The sequence below is a fragment of the Loxodonta africana genome, chromosome 12, assembly GCF_030014295.1.
Source record: "Loxodonta africana isolate mLoxAfr1 chromosome 12, mLoxAfr1.hap2, whole genome shotgun sequence".
NCBI lineage: Eukaryota > Metazoa > Chordata > Mammalia > Proboscidea > Elephantidae > Loxodonta > Loxodonta africana.
The window spans coordinates 105,260,469-105,279,444 of NC_087353.1; the positions used below are offsets into that span (position 1 = coordinate 105,260,469).

The following is an 18,976-nucleotide window of genomic DNA, read 5'->3' on the forward strand; positions in this document are numbered from 1 at the left end:
CAGCATGCTGACACCGTGTGCTTCACCCAGGGACCCTGTCCACCTAGCTACACAGCATGCTGACACCGTACGCTTCATCCAGGGACCCTGTCCACCTAGCTACACAGCATGCTGACACCGTACGCTTCACCCAGGGACACTGTCCACCTAGCTACACAGCATGCTGACACCGTACGCTTCACCCAGGGACCCTGTCCACCTAGCTACACAGCATGCTGACACCGTGTGCTTCACCCAGGGACCCTGTCCACCTAGCTACACACCACTGCTGACACCGTGTGCTTCACCCAGGGACCCTGTCCACCTAGCTACACAGCATGCTGACACCGTGTGCTTCACCCAGGGACCCTGTCCACCTAGCTACACACCACTGCTGACACCGTGCGCTTCACCCAGGGACCCTGTCCACCTAGCTACACACCACTGCTGACACTGTGTGCTTCACCCAGGGACAGTGTCCACCTAGTGGTTGGGCTATAAGTCAGAAGGGAACGAGAGACCAGTGCTGTTTTTCAGCCCCGGTGCCCCACCTCTCTTTGGGGACTGGGCTTAGGACAGTCACACCTCTGTCTGACTCCCAGGAGGGAAAGAACAGGACAGCAGCCGGGGCTGGGTCAGCCAGGACTCCCACTGGGAGAGGGCCAGCAGGCGGGTGGCAAGCCAGGTGGGCAGAATAGCTTCCCTGCTGTGCAGCGCGGGGCAGCTGTGGGTACAAGTGTCAGGGAGACCGTCTGGGCACCAGGAAGCCCGTCCTCATCTGCTCTGCCCCGAGGGGCAGCAGAGACCTGGCCGCCAATCCTGGTTTTCTGAGCCTCAGTTTCCTCCTCTGCAGGAGGTGCCATGCCTAAGTTGTGGGGCTGCTGCTGTAAGGCTCTGGGAGGAGAAACGGAGAGCCCTGAACACAGCGCCTGGCCCACAGCAGGCGTTGTTACCTGGCGGGTTGGCATCCCCCTGGGCCCCCTGTCCTCTGGACACCAGGGTGCTACACCCTTCTCATCCGATGAGCCTGGTAAGAGCACAGCATCTCCCTGCGACCACAGGACACTGCTCTGGTCCCCGGGGAGCCCTGGACCTGGAGAAGGTGTGGCTGTAGCCTCACACCTGCAGGGCTCTGAAAGGTTTACACGGCAGGTTCACACGCATCCTGCGATCAGACCCACGTATGTCACGTGTTCAGCTGTTCAGGCACACACATATCACATGTGAAGCCATTCAGGCACACACAGGCATCGCGTGTTCGAGCCCATGTGCACTGTATGCTTAGGTTCATGACAACCCCATCAGGAGGGGCCCCTCAGCCCTGTTCGACAAAAGAAGAAAGTAAGGAAGGCGTGGTCTGGTGATCTGTCCACGGTCACACAGCCAGCAAGCGGGAAATCCAAGACTTGGACCTGTCCACTTGCTCAGTGCTTACTGAACGCCTAGTACAGGTGTGGCCTCTACTAAGACGGGGTTGGGATTCTGAGAGAAACACAAGGTTCAGAGTCTAGCTGTCAGACAGATAAGCAAACAGGCTGTCACCCTCCAGGGGGACGAGGACACCGGCTGCAGCCGCAGGCTGATGGGTGGAGCAGAAGGTAGCTCCCTGGTCTGGGGAGGAGCTTTAGACACCACTGCTCTGTCCTGCTAGCCTTGCCCAGAGAGATAGAGAGTGTGTGCATGCACACGGGAAGCAGACATCTGGGTGTGAGTCTAGGCAGGCTGTGGGCAGCTGCAGTGTGACATATCACTTTGGTGTGGTCCTTCTCACCATGGTCTTGTAATTCCCACCCAAGTGATTCAGTCGGATTGTGCAAATAGGGTAACAGTGGCCCACCAAAGGGCTTGGCCAGTTTTGCCATCCCACTAGGCTTAGAATGAGTCATCCTAGAGGCAGGAAGACAGGATCTCACCACCTCCAAGAAAGAAGGGCCAAGGGTGGAGTGTGTCCTCTGAACCAAGGATCTCTGCACTGAGAAGCTCCTGGAATCAGGAGATGGGGGGCGGGAGGGAGGGAGGGAGGGAGGAAGAAGGAGGGAGACAGGGACAGAGAGCCATAACATGCAGACTTTGAGAAGTGGTGGTAGAGGAACAACAGCAGGAGAGACCTGCAGGAGACAGCACAGGGGGGTTCCTGGCCCACAAAGCAAGAAAGCTGAGTGCCTTCAGGCAGGAGGCTTGCTGGCGGAGTAGGGTTCCTCTGGGCACTTGGTGGGGCTAGGTTCGCCAACCCATGAAGCTAGAGCTGAGCACCTTTGGGCCAAGGCTTACTAGCAGAGTGGGGTACCTTGGGGTACTTTTCGGCAAAGCTATGAGAGCTTTGTAACACTTGCCTGAGCAGGGCAGAGGCTGAGGGCCAGGGAGAGGTGTTGCCTGTGACCACAGCTGGGAAGACGCTGTCCTGATGGAAGAGCTGTATCCTGGGTGTTTCTGAGCCTGAATTGTAACCTGCTACTTCCCTAATAAACCCCGTAAACATGAGTACTGTCTATGAACCCGGCAGAGAAGTAGAGCGCGCTGTGGGAAGGATGGCTGGTGTCAGAATAGGTAAAGATGGCGGAGAGAGCAGGCCTGTCTGACCTCTGCCTCATGGGAATCAGCCTCGGGCTGTTGATCTTGATTCTCCTTCCCCCTTGTGAAGTCAGGGGAGGTTGGACGCCACCCCCACGCCATTTTCACAGCAGCTAACACTTTTGAGTTGTGGATCCCTGAATGACGTGTAGCTCTGAGTGCAAATGAATGTACGAACGTGTGTGTGGGGCCTGTGCACGTGTGTGGACATAAGCCAATGACGCTGTGCGACTATGAGCATATACACATAGCAAGTAGAGAAACCACAACTCTTGTGGTTTGGCAGCTGTGAAGCTTTCTTATCTACCCAGGAGAAAGTTGTTTTCTCTCTCTCTCTCTCTGTCTCCTGGTTCCAGGAGGTCTCGGCACAGGGACCCTCGGTCCACGTGTGCAACAGATAACACGGTCAGCAGCGTTACAGCCCTCCTGCTGGTGCTGTACGGTCGATTTCAACTCAGTGACCCCGTGTGACAGGAGAACTGCCCCACAGGGTTTGCTAGGCTGTAATCTTTACAGAAGCAGACGGCCAGGTCTTTCTCCTGTGGAACCGTCAACCTTCCCATTAGCAGCTGAGTGCTTAACCATTGCACCACCAGGGCTCCTTATAGCACTCTTAGTGACAGCCAAACCAGGGAAGGCCTCAGGCAGGAGACTGGGTGGAGGTACAGCGGCTCAACGGGCTATCACAGAGCAGTGAAAACAAGCCATAGCTACGCGTTCGCTGCTCTGCTGTATGTTCAGAGAAAAGGCAAGTCCCAGATGACCTGATACAACACACTTCTATAAAAATAAAAAATGTGATAAAATCGTTCAAAAAAATCATCTGTGAACACTACTTATATACTGGGGAGAACAGCTGTAACGGACCTTTTGGGATTTGAACACAGGCTGCATTTTGGGTGGTATGGAGCGATTTAAGTTATACACGTGTGACAAGAGAAGATGTAAAATATATTAAATGGATATGTAAAATCAGTGTTGTTCTTAGGAGGGGGTTGTGGAAACATTTAGATGTGAAGAGCCAAGATATCGGCAAGTTATTTCAAATGAAGAGAGACACGGAGAGAGGAAGAAACAGGAGACACACAGACAGAGACATAGAGACAGACACATACGCACAGATGTGGCAAAATATTAAGAACTAGCAAATTCAGGGCAAGGATATAACAGTCACTGTACTGTTTTTTTTGTCTTTTTCTGTCATTTTGAAATTTTTCAAAGTAAAATGTTGGAGAAAAACCCAAGAGAGCCTCAAACATAAAATTCAGGATATTTGTTCTGGGGTGAGAGGACAGGATGAGGGAGAACACACAGTGGGTGCCCGTTACTGGTACTGCTCCCATTCCTAGACGGGTGGTGAGTTCCTGGGCATTGTTACGGTATTTATTAATAAGTGAACAAGTAGGAGGGAACACAACAATACAAGTATATGAATGCTAAACGTAGTTTGGGATCCTGGGTTAGATCCTGGAACAGAAAAAGGACATTAGGGGAAAGTCTATAGTTTAGTTAACAGTATTGTACCAATAGGGCCCTGGGTGGCACAGTTATGTGCTTGACTACTAATCAAACTCACACAGAGGCACCTTGGAAGAAAGGCCTGGCAATCTACTTCTGAAAGGTCACGGCCTTGAAAGCCCCATGGAGCAGTCCTACTCTGAAACACAGGGGGTTGCCATGAGCTGAAGCTGACTCGACAGCAACTTTTTTTTTTGTACCAATGTTAGTTTCTTAGTTTTGACAAATGCACCACTAAGACGTTACACAGGTGAAGACCTGCTCCGAAACTCTCTGTGCCATCTATGCACCTTTCTGCAAACTGAAAGTTTTTCCAAAATACAAAGTTGGAAATAAGTAAGTCAATAGCTAGGTGCCTGGATCATTGGCAGGAGTGGATCAGAGATCAGGATCATGACTGGGGTCCACTGGGGCAGGGCAGAGGAGGGGAGGGGAGAAGAGGCCAGGGAAGGGGGTTAACCTTCTCCCTCTCCAGCCCACCTCCCCTCCCCGTGGCAGCTGTGTCACACCGTGCTGTGGCAGGTGCTCTGTGCTCCTCCCTGGAGCCCGACTGTCAGACCCGCTGCCCTCAAGGAGCTGGAACAATGGCCGACTGTTTTCCCCAGGTTGGCAGGAAGCTCTGTGACCAGGGCCTCCCCTGCTGGGGCTGCCAGGTGCTTTCACTGTACCTCAGCAGCCAGACACTCAGATGCCAATCTCTCATCTGCTGACGACTCGTCACCTGGGCTGGGTTAGGCAGCCGACACAAGAGCTGCCAAGGATGCCTCAGGACAAGCCTGATCTAGGTGCTGGTGGTGTTAGTTGCTGTCAAGTCGATCCCGACTCGCGGAGATCCCATGTGTGCACAGGACAACTGTTCCACAGGATTTTCACGGCTGTGACCTTTCAGAAGCAAATTGCCAGGCCTTTCTTCCAAGGTGCCTCTGGGTGGGTTCGAGCTGCCAAGTTTTCGGTTAGCAGCCAAGTGCTTGACCATTTGTGCCACCCAGGACTCCTTGCTAGGTGTTACCATTCCCATTTTACAGATGAGAACACTAAGGCTCGGAGAAGTCCAGGGGCCTGCCCAAGGCCACATGGTCTGCAGTTGGTGGCACTGAGACTTGAACCCAGGTCTCTCTGGCCCCCAGGCACTGCTTCCCCCTCTGAGAACAGCCCAGCACATTCTTGAGGGTCTTTCTCACACACTCTGCTGGCGGTCTTCCAGCTCTGACCTGCAAGCCAGGCTTTCTGTGGGGTCCATGCTGGCCAGACAATTCTGGGGCCAGCCATACCCACAGTCCTTTGCAAGGGAAGCCATCTCCGTCCCCCTCCCCCGCCCTCTCCCAGGCCCCAGCCATAGAGCTGACCACTGACCCAAGGTTGGCCAAGGCCTGGCTGAACGGTGGCCATGACCAGCCCAGCAAAGAATGTCACGCTGCACGTACAACGAGCAGGACAGTCGCCCCTGTCTTGGCAAAGGTGGCAGATTTGGGCAGCTGAGTGCATGGCCGTAATCTGTTATATCACCTGGGGGCGGGGCGCGGGGGCGGGGGCTTGGAGGACACGGCCCTCGTGGCTGTGCAGTGACGAAAGCAGCAGACAACACCACAGACAACTGCGTGAGAAGGGACGTCGCCTGCAGGCTGAGCTTTCGTCTGCTCTGTTCACGATCACAGCCCCCGGCACCTGGAGTAATGCCCACCACGTTACGGGTGCCCGATAACGCATCGCTGCTTAGAGAAACTGAGCTCATGAGTGCAGACGTTGCTCTTAGACTGTTACATGGATTCGTTCACTCAGCTTTCCAACAGCCCTGTGGAGCTGCCACTACCATGATCTCCATCTTACCAACGAGGAAACTGAGGTACAGGGAGGTATGCAGCTTGCCCAAGGTTAGCTACCCAGTGAGCAGGTGGGGGCTAGAACTTGCTGCCAGATCTAACGGCCTCTCTAGCCCGGCTGCATGGACGGCAGGAGCGTCCCGACCCCAGTGTCTTAGTTTTCTAGGACTGAGGTAGCCAAGTACCACAAACCGGGTGGCTTAGAACAACGGAAATTTATTGTCTCACAGTTCTGAAGGCTGAAAGTCCAAATCAGGGTGCCAGCCGCACTGATTCCTCCCAAGGGCTCTGAGGGTGACGCTGTTCCGAGCCTCTCTCCTAGCTCATGATGGCCTCAGTCCTCGGTACCCCCAATCTGCCTTGTCGTCACACGGCCTTCCTCCTCGTGCCTCTCTGGCTGTGTCTCTTCTCTTCGTACGAAGGCACCAGTCATGCTGGATTCAGGCCACCTCAGCCAGTATGACCTCATGCTAACTAATCACGTCAGCAAAGACATTATTTCCAAGTAAGAACCAAATAAGGTCACACCGAGGCATTGGTGGCTCAGTGGTAGAATTCTTGCCTTCCACGCAGGAGACCCGGGTTCAAGTCCTGGCCAGTGCACCTCGTGCGCAGCCACCATCCATCCGCCGGTGGAGGCTCGCGTGTCGCTGTGATGCTGAACAGGTTTCAGTGGAGCTTCCAGACTAAGAGAGCAGGAAGAAAGGCCTGGTCATCTACGTCCAAAAACCAGCCAGTGAAAACCCTATGGGTCACAATGGTCTGATCTGCAACCAATCACGGGGATGGTGCAGGACTGGGCAGCGTTTCGGCTCGCTGTGCGTGGGATCGCCATGAGTCAGGGACCAACTTGACGGCAGCAAACAACAACCTAACAAGGCCACGTTTACAGGTGCTGAGGGTTAGGACTTCAACATATCTTTTGGGAACAGAAATCAACCCATAACACCCAAGCCAACTGTTTCGTGGTCCCTGCTCATGTGTGACCTTGTTGCCACACATGGTACAGAAAAGAGCGTCTCTTTCCCCAGCCCTGTCCATGCTGGAGCCCCCTGGGATCCACCCTCCTGCAGCTACAACCTGACCTGCCCCAAACCCAAACTTCTGACTGTCTCCTGCAGCACGTTAGATTCTGCGCATCCCAAAATGGACTCCCCAGGTCTCCCTAAAACCTGTCTCTCCTCCCTAGTTTCTCACGGGTCATGGGCTCCACTTCCCCACATGGCCACACAGGACAGAAACCTCACCACCTCCAGCCCCGTGGCAGGCTGGTCGATGGCCTCCCAGTCCCTGAAGCTGTGAGTTTGCTTCCTTACATGGCAAAAAAAGCCTCTGGGTGGTGCAAATGCCTAATGTGCTTAGCTGCTGACTGAAAGGCTGGAGGTTCGAGTACACCCATGGGTGCCTTGGAAGAAAGGCCTGGCGATTTATTTCTGAAAAGGCAGCCACCGAACATTCTGTGGAGCACAGTTCTACTCCGACACACATGGGGTCAACATCAGTTGGAATCCACACAACGGCAACTGGTTTTATATGACAAAAGGGACTTAGTGATGTGACTAAGTTAAAGATCTTGAGATGGGAAGATTATCCCAGATTACCTAGGTGGGTCCAATGGAAGGGTCCCATAAAAGGGAGATAAGAAGGTCAAAAGCAGGAGGGGGGCACGGCCAAGATGGCAGAGTAGTGAGATACTTCCTGTGGGCCCTCTTACAACAAAGTCTTGAAAAACACAAGTGAATCAATTACAACTAGACAATCTAGGAGCCATGAACATCAAAGGCAAAGTTGAGGAATCAGACTGAGTGGCAGGGGGAGGGAGAGATGGTTCAGAAGCAGAGAGGAGTTGCCAGACGTGACCTGGATCAGCCGGCGCACGTGGGCTGAGGCAAGCAGTAGAGCTCTGGATGTGTTTTCCACATGGGCATTTTTCAATGACATGGAAAAACAAATCTCCAAATTCATGTGGAGAGGGAAGAGGCCTAGGATAAGTAATGCATTACTGAAGAAGAAGGACAAAGTGGAAGGGCTCACACTACCTGATTTTATCACCTATTATACCACCACAGTAGCCAAAACAGCCTGGTACTGGTACAACAGCAGATACACAGACCAATTGAACAGAATTGAAAATCCAGATGTAAATTCATCCCCCTATGAGCAGCTGATATTTGACAAAGGCCCAAAGTCCGTTAATTGTGGAAAAGACAGTCTCTTTAACAATTGGTGTTGGCATAACTGAATATCCACCTGCAAAAAAGTGAAACAAGACCCATAACTCACACCATGCATAAAAGCTAACTCAAAACAGATCAAAGGCTAAATATAAAATCTAAAACGATAAAGATCATGGAAGAAAAAATAGGGACAACGTTAGGAGCCCTGATACACGGCATAAACAGTATATAAAACATTACTAACAACGCACAAACACCAGAAGAGAAACTAGATAACTGGGAGCTCCTAAAAATCAAACACCTATGCTCATTCAAAGACTTCACCAAAAGAATAAAAAACAACCTATGGACTGGGAAAAAATTTTTGGCTATGACAAATCCGATCAGGGTCTAATCTCTAAAATCTACAAGATACTGCAAAACCTCAACAACAAAAAGACAAATAACCCAATTAAAAAATGGGCAAAGATATGAACACGCACTTCATTAAAGAAGACATTCAGGTGGCTAACAGATACATGAGGAAATGCTCACGATCATTAGCCGTTAGAGAAATGCAAATCAAAACTACGATGAGATTCCATCTCACTCCAACAAGGCTGGCATTAATCTAAAAAACACAAAATAATAAATGTTGGAGAGGCTGCGGAGAGATTGGAACACTTATACACTGCTGGTGGGAATGTAAAATGGTACAACCACTTTAGAAACTGATTCGGTGCTTCCTTAAAAAGCAAGAAACAGAACTACCATACGATCCAGCAATCCCACTCCTTGCAACATATCCTAGAGAAATAAAAGCCATCACACAAATAGATATATGCACACCCATGTTCACTGCAGCACTGTTCACAATAGTAAAAAGACGGAAACAACCTAGGTGCCCATCAATGGATGAATGGATAAATTATGGTATATTCACACAATGGAATACTACGCAATGATAAACAACAATGATGAATCTGCAAAATATCTCACAACATGGACAAATCTGGAAGGCATTATGCTGAGTGAAATTAGTTTCAAAAGGGCAAATATTGTATGAGACCACTATTATAAGAATTCAAGGAAAGGTTTAAACAGAAGAAAACATTCTTTGATGGTTACAAGGGTGGGGAGGGAGGGAGAGGGAAATTCACTAACTAGATAGTAGACAAGAATTATTTTAGGTGAAGGGAAAGACGACACATAATATAGGGGAAGGCAGCACAACTGGATTAAGCCAAAAGCTAAGAAGTTTCCTGAATACAACCAAACACTTCGAGAGGCAGAGTAGCAGGGACAGGGGTCTGGGGACCATGGTTTCAGGAGACATCTAGGTCAATCGGCGTAACAAAATGTATTAAGAAAACATTCTGCATCCCACTTTGGTGAGTGGTGTCTGGGGTCTTATATGCTTACGAGTGGCCATCTAAGACGCATCAATTGGTCAAAACCCACGTGGAGCAAAGGAAAATGAAGAACACCAAAGACACAAGGAAAATATTAGCCTGAGACAAAAGGGACACATAAATCAGAGACTCCATCAGTCTGAGACCAGAAGAGCTAGATGGTGCCCGGCTATCACCAATGACCACCCTCACAGGGAACACAACAGAGAGTCACTGACAGAACAGGAGAAACATGTAAAAAGACCAGACTTATTGGTCTAAGACTAAAGGAACCCCAGAAGACACGGCCCCAGATGCTCTGTTAACTCAAAATTAAAACCATTCCCAAAGCCAACTCTTCAGACAAAGATTAGACTGGACTATAAGGCATAAAATGAAGAGTGTGCTTCTTAGTTCAAGTAGATACACGAGACTAAATGGGCAGCTCCTGTCTGGAGGCAAGATGAGAAGGCAGAAAGGGACAGGAGCTGGTTGAATGGACACAGGAAACCGGGTGGAAAGGGGGAGTGTGCTGTCATATTACAGGGATTGCAACTAGGGTCACATAACAATATGTATATAAATGTATGAGAAACTAACTTGAGCTGTAAACTATGACCTAAAGCACAATCAAAAAAAAAAAAAAAAAAAGGTGGAAGGAGGCAGCAGGACAGTTGAGCAGACATTAAAGTGGTGTGCTTTGAAGACGGAGGCAGGGGTCATGAGCCAAGGTATTTAGGCGGCCTCTAGAAGCTTGAAAAGACAAGGGAATGGATTCTCTCCTCAGAAGGAACCAGCTCTGCCAATGCCCTGACTTTATCCCTACAAGATTCATTTCAGACTTCTGACCTCCAGAACTGCTACAGAATAAATCCACGTGGTTTCAAGCTGCGAATTTTGGGTAATTTGTTACAGTAGCCACAAGAAACTCATACAAACCCTTGCTCTTCCTCGCCTCCCATGCAAGGATCCATCTGGTCATTATGATGGGCTACTTCCCCAGAGAAACACCTGGTGGGTCCAGCCCAGCACCAGGCCAGGCTTCATCACTTCTTGTCTTTGCTGCAGCATGACCTTCCTACCTGGCCTTCCTGATCCACTCTCTGCTCTGTAAGCCGAGGTGATGAGCTTTCTAAACAGCCTATCTGACATGTGACCATGTCACTTGCTTGCTTACAACCTGCTGAGGGATCTCTGTTGCCAGAGGGGCAAAACCCATACCCCTCTGATAGCAAACAGGAGCCTCTGCTGGTACCACTCATTCTGATTTGTGCTCACCTAATGCATACAAAGCCTTCTCTCCCATTCCCCAGCCCCACCTAGGAGATCCCAGGACACCTGCTTAGTTCCATGGGACAGTTAACAGAGACTTGGGGCACCTCTCCTTCATGGGGTATGGAGGGGAATCTCCTTTTCCTGCACCTCCTTCCTGGTGTGGTATCCATGATCCTAGATGAGGGGCACAGACCTATGCAAGGGTGTGCTTTCCGATATAGGGGTACCGATGCTTCCCCTGCATTGGGTCAGCAGCCTTGTGTGGAGCCTGGGTCCTGCCCAGAAGCCAGCAGTGTGCTGTAGCCTGAACCCGAGGGGCCCACATGATGCTCAGTTGAGTCTCTGGCTGCAGGGTCATCATGGCCACAGGGGGAGAGGGCTCCTTCACCCAAGGAGAAATGGGAGTTTTCTACTTGGCCCAGGACATCACACAGTTCTGATCCTCATCTTCCTGGCCTGTAAATGCTGAAGGGTGCCAGGGCTCCAGCCTGGGATTCTGGGACCTCCCTGCAGTGCAATGGGTTACTTTTATATGGCCTTTCTCACCATTGTCTTGTAACTTCTACCAAATGACCGTGTTGGACTATGCAAATGAGGTGCCTGTAGCCCACCAAGGGGGTTGGACAGCTTGCTAATAATGCAAATAAGGTGCGTGACACCCTTGTGGGGATGGGACCATGCAGATAAGGTGTATGGAACCCTAATGAGGGGATTGGTCCGTTTTGCCATCCTGCTAGGCTTAAAGTGAGCCATCCCAGAGGCGGAAAGGGGGAACCTCACTACCACCAAGAAGAAAAGCCAGGAATGCAGCACGTCCTTTGGACCTGGGGTCCCGGGGCTGAGAACTTCCTAAACTTAGTAGACAGAGAGAGATGACGAAAGATGGCAAGATGAAGCACAGAGAAACGGCAGCTGCAGAACCAGGAGACCTGCACAAGAAGGCCGGGTGGGTTTCCTGGCCCATGGAGCAAGGCAGTTAGAGTGGAAGCGAGAGAGCCAAGCGCCTTTTCGTAGGAGGCTTCCTGGTGGAGTGGGGTGCCTCTGAGCACTTATTGGAGGAGCTAAAGAGCTTCGTAGCACTTGCCTAAGCAGGGCAGAGGCCAGGTTGAGGGGCTGAGGGAGAGGCCTGCCTACAGGCATGGCGGTGGAGCTGTCCTGACTGAAGAAATGTATCCTGAGTTGTTCTTAATCCTGAATTGTAATCTGTTACTTCCCTAATAAACCCCCTAATCACGAGCACGGTCTGTGAGTTCCGCGTGGCCACTGCAATGGATTACTGAACCTGGCAGAGGAGTAGAGAGTGCCACGGGAGGGACAGCTGGTGCCAGAGCTGGTCAGAAGATTGGAGGGTGGAGGCATGTCTGACCTTTGCCTCACAGGGATCAGCCTTGGGCTGATTTCACGGTGATTCTCTCTCCTCACCCTTGTGAAGTCAGATGAGGAGGTTGGACACCGCGACCACCAGGCCATTTTTATACTCCTCTGCCCTGCCCCACTCCCAATGACCTCATCCTACTTTACAGCCTGAAATAACAGTTATGTGCTTGTGGTTCCCCAAATTACACCTCGAGCCTGGGCCTCTCCCCTGGACTCTCAACTGGTGTATCCAACCCCCACTGGGTGACTCACGGTCACCCGGATGCAGCACGTCTACAGACCGACTGCCCTCCCTGCCCCCTGCCCCACCTCGCATCTTTCCACCTCAGGTGGCAGCACCTCCATCCTTCCAGGAGCTCAGCCCAAACCCAGAAAGTGAAACTTGACTCCTCTTTCTTTCATAGCCCACGTCAGCAAATTCTGTTGGCTCTAGCTACAAAATATACTGAGTCAACACCTTCTCACCACCCCTGCTGCCAATCCCCTGGTCTAGGCCACTGCCATGCCTCACTGGGGTGCTACAACAGCCCCCCACATATCCCTCTACTTCCACCTTGTCTCTTCTCCATCCAGCAGGCAGAGACCCTGTGAAACCCTCAGTTGGAGCCTGTCCCTCCTCTGCTCAGAGCCTTGCACTGGCTCCCATCCCACTCAGAGCACACGTCAGTCTCTTCCTGTCCCCCACAACCTACCCTCCTCCCATTTCCACCTCATCTACCCATCCCCACTGACCTCCTTCCTCCAGCACCCTGGCATGCTCCTGCAAGACCTTTGCAGCTGCAGTTCCCGCTGACTACAATGCTGTTCCCTGTCCCCATGGCTCACTACTGCCCCCTTCAGGTCTTAATGGCCTTCCCAGCCACCACCTATTTAATGCTGCAGCCCCCTAAAAGTAAACACAACCCCCCTGTTATGGATTGAATTGTGCCCCCCCCCCCCCAAATACATGCTGTAAATCTCAACCTCTACGCCTGTGGTTATAAGCCCATTCAGGAATGGGCTCTTTGTTATGTTAATGAGACAGCAAGAGTGTAGGGCGTTATCTTGAGTCCATTCTTTTGAGATATAAAAGAGATTAAACCAGCAAGCGGAGCAAAGATGGGGTTAAGACAGATGCCAGAACACACGGAGATCTCCAAGGAACCAGGAAGCAGAAGCAACAAGGACCTTTCCCCAGAGCTGACAGAGAAAGAAAGCCTTCCCCTGGTGCCCGCACCCTGAATTTGGACTTCTAGCCTCCTAAACTATGAGGAAGTAAATTTCTGCTTGTTAAAGCCATCCGCTTGTGGTATTTTTGTTACAGCAGCACTAGATGACTAAGACACCCCATCTGCTTCTCCTTGGTATTAACGTCCAGCACACTCCATATTTCACTCCTTTCCGCTGACCGTCCGCATCCCTCCAGGGCAGAAGCTCCATAGGGCAGGATTTTTCAATCAGTGTGGATCAAAAGCCCGGCACCCATGGGAACACAAAACAGTACGGCTGCAGTAGAAAAGTTTGGCAGTTCCTCAAAAGTTAACCATAGAATCACCGTATGACTCAGCAATTCCACTCTTAGGTATGTACCTGAGACCTGAAAGCCACGATGCAAACAGACAGACGTACATCAATGCTCCCAGCAGCACACTATTCACTATAGCCAATAGGTGGAAGCAACCGAAACGCCCATCAACAGATGAATGGATGAAATGTGGTACATACACACAACGGAATACTACTCAGCCCTAAAGAGAAATTTAGTCCTGATGCACGGCACTACACGGTTCATCCTAGAAAACATCATGCTGAGTGAAGTCAGTCAATCCCACCAATATGAAATACCTAGCATAGGCAAATGTAGAGAGCAGAGTTTATTAGTGGTTGCAAGAGGCAGGAGGAAGGGAGAGGGAAATGGGAGGTGCTGCTTACGGTCACGGGAACCTTGGCAAGAGATACTGGTGACGGTGCCACAAGACGACTGTAACTGGGATATCTGAACTGTACATGAAAAATTGGTAAATGTTGAATTGGTAAATGTTCTGTTATATTGGTAAATGTTGAATTGGTAAATGTTCTGTTATACATATTTTACAAAAAAAAAAAAAAAACCAGGACCCAGCCGACACTCAGGAATACTCTTGTGCCCCCAAAGCTTTGGGGGCCTCTCACAGTCCCCTGACTGTGTGATGTCCAGGTGCCTCCCATCCTGGCCCCATCGTTTCACCACGAGGCACTTTTGTCACCAGACTCCTCCCCTGTCCCCAGTGGGCAAGACCTGGAAAGAGGGAGTCCATGCCCCCACTCTCACACGTCTGGCCCCCAGTGGCACTTATCAGCCAATGACACTCCACGCAGCACGGGGTGACTGGTAGCCCTCTAGACTGCTGTCATAAAAAGGTCGGTTGTTCCTGTCAGCCTGGGTGGTCCTAGCTGGGGAAATTGTTTCTGTGAGGCTTTCTGGAACACTGCAGTCTGGAGCCCCCCACTGCTCCCTTCTGGGGCCTGTGGAGTCCCCTGTCTAGTATCCGCTGAGAACCTTGAGGTCCCCTTCCCCTCTGCCACCCCCTTCGAGGAGACGTGGCTGGGGGAGGGGCAGGGCTTGGGACCACCTGTCCCAGGGAAGGGACACCGCGGCTGCAATGACTCCAGCTAAGCCCACAGGTCAGGAAAGGGTGGGGCCCAGACACCCATCATCCCAGCCCCCACTCTGCCACCTTGAAAGAAAGGCGGCAGCCAGCCAGCCACAGGCGCTGACAAAGGCCTCCCCAGGCCCGCCCCACAGATGCCAGCTCCTCCCCAGGACCCAGAAGGACCTCATTACTGGAGCCTAATTAACAGAGAAACGCAGAGATAACGAAGTGGAGAAACATGTGGTGGGCGCTGGAATCGCGGTATCTTTAGAAACTTGAGAAAGGATGGTTTTATTCTGGGTTCTCGAGTGTGACGGAGGTGGAAGGGTGAAGAGGGGGTGGGGAAGCAGTAAGGAGAGGTCAAGGCCAGAAGAAGGAGTGTGACTGGGACAGGAAATGACCCCAGGAAGAGTGCAGGTGGGCCCTGAGCTAAGCAGGCGCTGGGCACCCTAGAGTGGGACCCCTTTCTATCCTCAAGTCAGCCCCCAGGAGGGTGTCCCTGCCCCACATCACCCTCCAGGGAATGGAGGCCCAGGAACCACGAAGTTATCCAAGATCTCAAAGCTGGCAAGTGGTGGAATCATTCCTGAGATGGCCCGTTGTTCAAACCCCCCACTACTCTAACCTGCGTCTAGGTCAGGCGTGCACTGGCATCAAGCTCCCCTTCCCCAGGAAGCCCACCCCACACAGTGTCCACGGGGTGACAGGGGGACCCCACAGAGGAGAGAGGCCAAGCCAAGCAGGGCCCCAGAGGGGACAATGACGGGTGGTACCATCACGTCCCAGGCTGGGGCCTTTCCCTACGTGCATCCCTGCAAAAGGGATTGTGCCCGTCCCCGCCCCGCCGCCCCGGCCTCCCCAAGCCTACTTGGCAGGCTCTCTGCCCACAGCTGAGCTTCAGACAACGCTGGGGAAGGAGGTGAGTGCAGCAGGGTCATCCGTCTTCCTCAGCGCTATGCAATCCAACGTGTTTCCTTACCCTAAAGCAGAACAGACTGGTGGGGGCTTCCTAGACAAATGCCGGGGGGCTGCCATGGCTGGGTCGCAGGGTTCAGTCCACACTGCAAAGCCAGGCCTCCCAGGACCTCCATGCCTGGCCTGGCTGGCCTCTCTGCCTGCCACCTCCACACAGGACAACCCATTCCCACCCTCGTTGCCCTGGCAGTGTGCCCTGGAACGGACCTGAGGGTAGGCTGAGGCAACCCTTCCCGTTTTACAGGTAGTGAGACAGAGGCCCAGGAGGGCAAACCGGACTTGCTAGAACCAGCAGGAAGTTGGCAGTTCTGCTGTCTCTGGGGTCCCGGGCCCCTGTGCTCTGGGAGGCTAAGGGGGTGGACTACCTCATGGCCTCTGGCTGCTCACCAAAGACCCCCTTAAGCCGGCAGGGAGGGCCGGAGAACACACAGGAGAGAAAGGCTGGCCTGGGCTGGGTGACGACTTGTGTTTGCAAAGGGAAGCTGGGGCAGGGCAGCTGGCCTCTACATGGGGCCACAAGTCCGCTTTCTTTGTGGTTAGTTTGGGCTCCACACACTGACAGGAGCTGTGGAAAACTCCACCTCAGCAGCAGTGGAGAAGGATGTGGACTTGGTGGGGGGCACCCCTCCCTGCTGTGCACCCCACATCCTCCTTGGTTCTAGCTCCCGTGCTGTCAGCCAAGGGCTGGGCCTCTCACTTCCCCTCCTGGCACTGAGTGCAAGTCACGAGGCAGGCTCCTCGTCTCAGATGCAGGTAAGAGCAAACACCAAACTCGCCGTCCATTCGGACTCATAGCGACCCTACAGGACAGAACTGCCCCATGGGGTTTCCAAGGCTGTCCTCTTTATGGAAGCAGACTGACACATCTTTCTCCCTTGGAGCAGCTGGTAGGTTCAAACTACAGACTTTTCAGTTAGCAGCCAAGTGCTTAGCCACTGCACCACCAAGGCTCCCAGACACAGGAAGTTCCTGGAAAAGCTGTCATGTCCCATCCCACAGCAGCTCAAGGGGGACATGGCCAACCTCTGCTCAAATGCCTCCAATGTCATGGGGAACTCACTCCCTCCCAAAGCTATTTTTTTCCCACTCTATTGGACAACAATTCTAGAATGTTCTTTATCTCCTCGATCCCTCCGGGGTTGCCATGCTCTGGGAACAGTCCTGACCCTGCCTGTCTTACAAACCCTCCACCTTCTGTCCTCAGTGCTCTTCAGCCCTCTGTCCCTTCACAAGCCCCTTCTCCTCGAGGGTCTCTGTGAGGTCAGTGTCTTTGGGGCTCTGCCCTGGGCCTTTTCTGCCAGCCCCTCACTTGCCTTCACACCAACAACCCCCAGCCACACTGCCACCTGCCTGCTCTAAGCACCACTTGGGCCGCCAGACCCAGCCTTGGGGATGGCACCACCTCTGCCCACCTGGGGTTCTCTGCCCCCCTCCCTCCTCACACCCCACGCCCACCTCTGCACCCTAACTCCACGAACCTCTAGGCCCTGCCCCTCCCCCTTCACCGTCCGCCCGCTGCCCAGGCCCTTTCGGTCTCCCTGGCTTTTCTGCCGTTTCCCCTCTCCAACCCATCCGCAGTGGATGGAAGTGCGGTTACCATGGTTATCCTAAGACAATGCAAACTGACCATATCGTTTCCTTGACTGAAAAAACCTGCAATACCACAGGATAAAGTTCGAGTCACTAGCAGGAGTCAAGGCCCTTTGTAATTCTGGCCTCAGCCTTTTGCCATCTGCCACCTCCACTGCCCAAGCCCCCTGGCTGCCCCATGTTCAGGCTCCAGGACAGCACAGACCTTGGGACTTAGTGGACTCAGTTTCCCCCCAGAATTCCTCAGGACCTTGCAATGTGACCACACCCAGAAAGAGGGTCATTGCAGATGTAATTACTTAGGATGAGGTCACACTGGAGCAGGGTGGGCCTTTGATCCAACATAAGTGGTGTTTATGGATTGAATTGTGTCTCCCCAAAAAATACACGTTGTAAATCCTAGCCCCACACCTGTGGGTGTAATGCCGCTGGGGAACAGCGTTCTTCGTTTTGTTAATGAGGCCATGTCAGCACGCAGTGTCTTAAACCAATGTCTTCTGAGATACGAAAAACCGAGCACGAATGTGGGAACACAGATCTCCAAGGATGCTGAAAAGAATGCTAGAAAAGTGGAGACAAGGATTTCCCCCGAGCAAACAGAGAGCCTTCCCCTAGAGCTGGTGCCTCCTAAAAGAGAAAAAATACATTTCTGTTTGTTGAAGCATCCACTGTGGTATTTCTGTTACAGCGGCGCGAGGAAACCAAGACAGTGGTATCCTTGTGAGAGCAGAAGAGACAGAGTGGGAAGAACAAGAGACGCCACGTGACACAGAGGCAGAGACCGGAGCGATGTGTCTACAAGCCAAGAACATCAAGGACCGCCTGTCCAACCTGTCCATTTGGATGTCTAGGCAATACTTCAGACTTGACACTACTGAGCTCCCTGCCCCATGGCAGTGCTCTGCTCCTCCAGCTGCTCAGGGCAGAATCTCGGCACCATCTTGGAACCGGCCCTTTCTCTCTACCCCATGCCCACTACGTCAGCAATTCCGTTGGCTCCACTTTCAAAGCACGTCCAGATAGGATTCCAAGCATACAACGTGATTCCAGCCATATGAAGTTCAAAAACGCACAACTCATCTGTGGTGTCGGAGTGGCTGTTGGGGGCAGGAGGGCAACGTCTGGGGGCTGGTTGGTTCCATGGGTGTGTTTATTTTGGGGAAACTCATCAAGCTGTACACTTTCGATCTATGCACCTTTTGAATTTACTATGCGTCAGGTAAAAATTTACTTAAAAAATCAGAAACACCCCCACACCCAGTATCTGCTGTTTCCTGCCACCTTCACCGCTCCACGCTGTTCCAGCAGTCGCCTTAGTCTCTCCCCTGGGCCACGGCAGTGATTAAGTTCTGACCGTTTCCTGGCTCTGTCCCCGACCCCAATCCAGCCTTGGATGACTTACTTACTGAAAGACAGTGACACTCCTCCGCTGAAAACCCTCCAACGGCCCCTTACCGTGGTGACACGCGAGGCCGTGAATTATCCGCTCCACCTCAGACCTGACCTCCTGGACTGTCCCGACACTGCTCCGCTCCAGCCACACTGGCCGTCTGATGTCCCTCAAACACACCCGGCACGTTCCTGCCTCAGGGCCTTTGCACCTGCTCACACCCCTGTCCCCGGATGCTACGTGGCTCAGGCCTTAACATTGTCTTTCCTGGCGGCCAACCTAAAACTGACCTCCTGATAGTCCTGTCTGTTTCCTACTGTAT

General features: G+C 52.3%; 1 protein-coding gene and 1 non-coding gene across 6 annotated transcripts in view; one reads left to right on the top strand and one right to left on the bottom strand.

The window, feature by feature from the left end:
* Nucleotides 1-18,976, bottom strand: part of GTF2IRD1 (GTF2I repeat domain containing 1) — a 138,915-nt gene that overhangs the window by 13,747 nt on the left and 106,192 nt on the right. Inside the window, exon 24 of one of the 5 annotated variants that reach the window (XM_064296102.1) lies at nucleotides 5,671-6,574. The exons of the other annotated variants lie outside the window; for them this stretch is intronic. Within the exon in view, the coding sequence (XP_064152172.1) occupies nucleotides 6,558-6,574 (17 nt within the window). The 3' untranslated portion in view covers nucleotides 5,671-6,557. Of the gene's footprint in view, nucleotides 1-5,670; nucleotides 6,575-18,976 lie in introns of those variants that run through there. 5 annotated transcript variants of the gene reach the window in all.
* Nucleotides 6,421-6,491, top strand: TRNAG-UCC (transfer RNA glycine (anticodon UCC)). The gene has a single exon. It is a non-coding gene; the product is annotated as a tRNA-Gly (tRNA).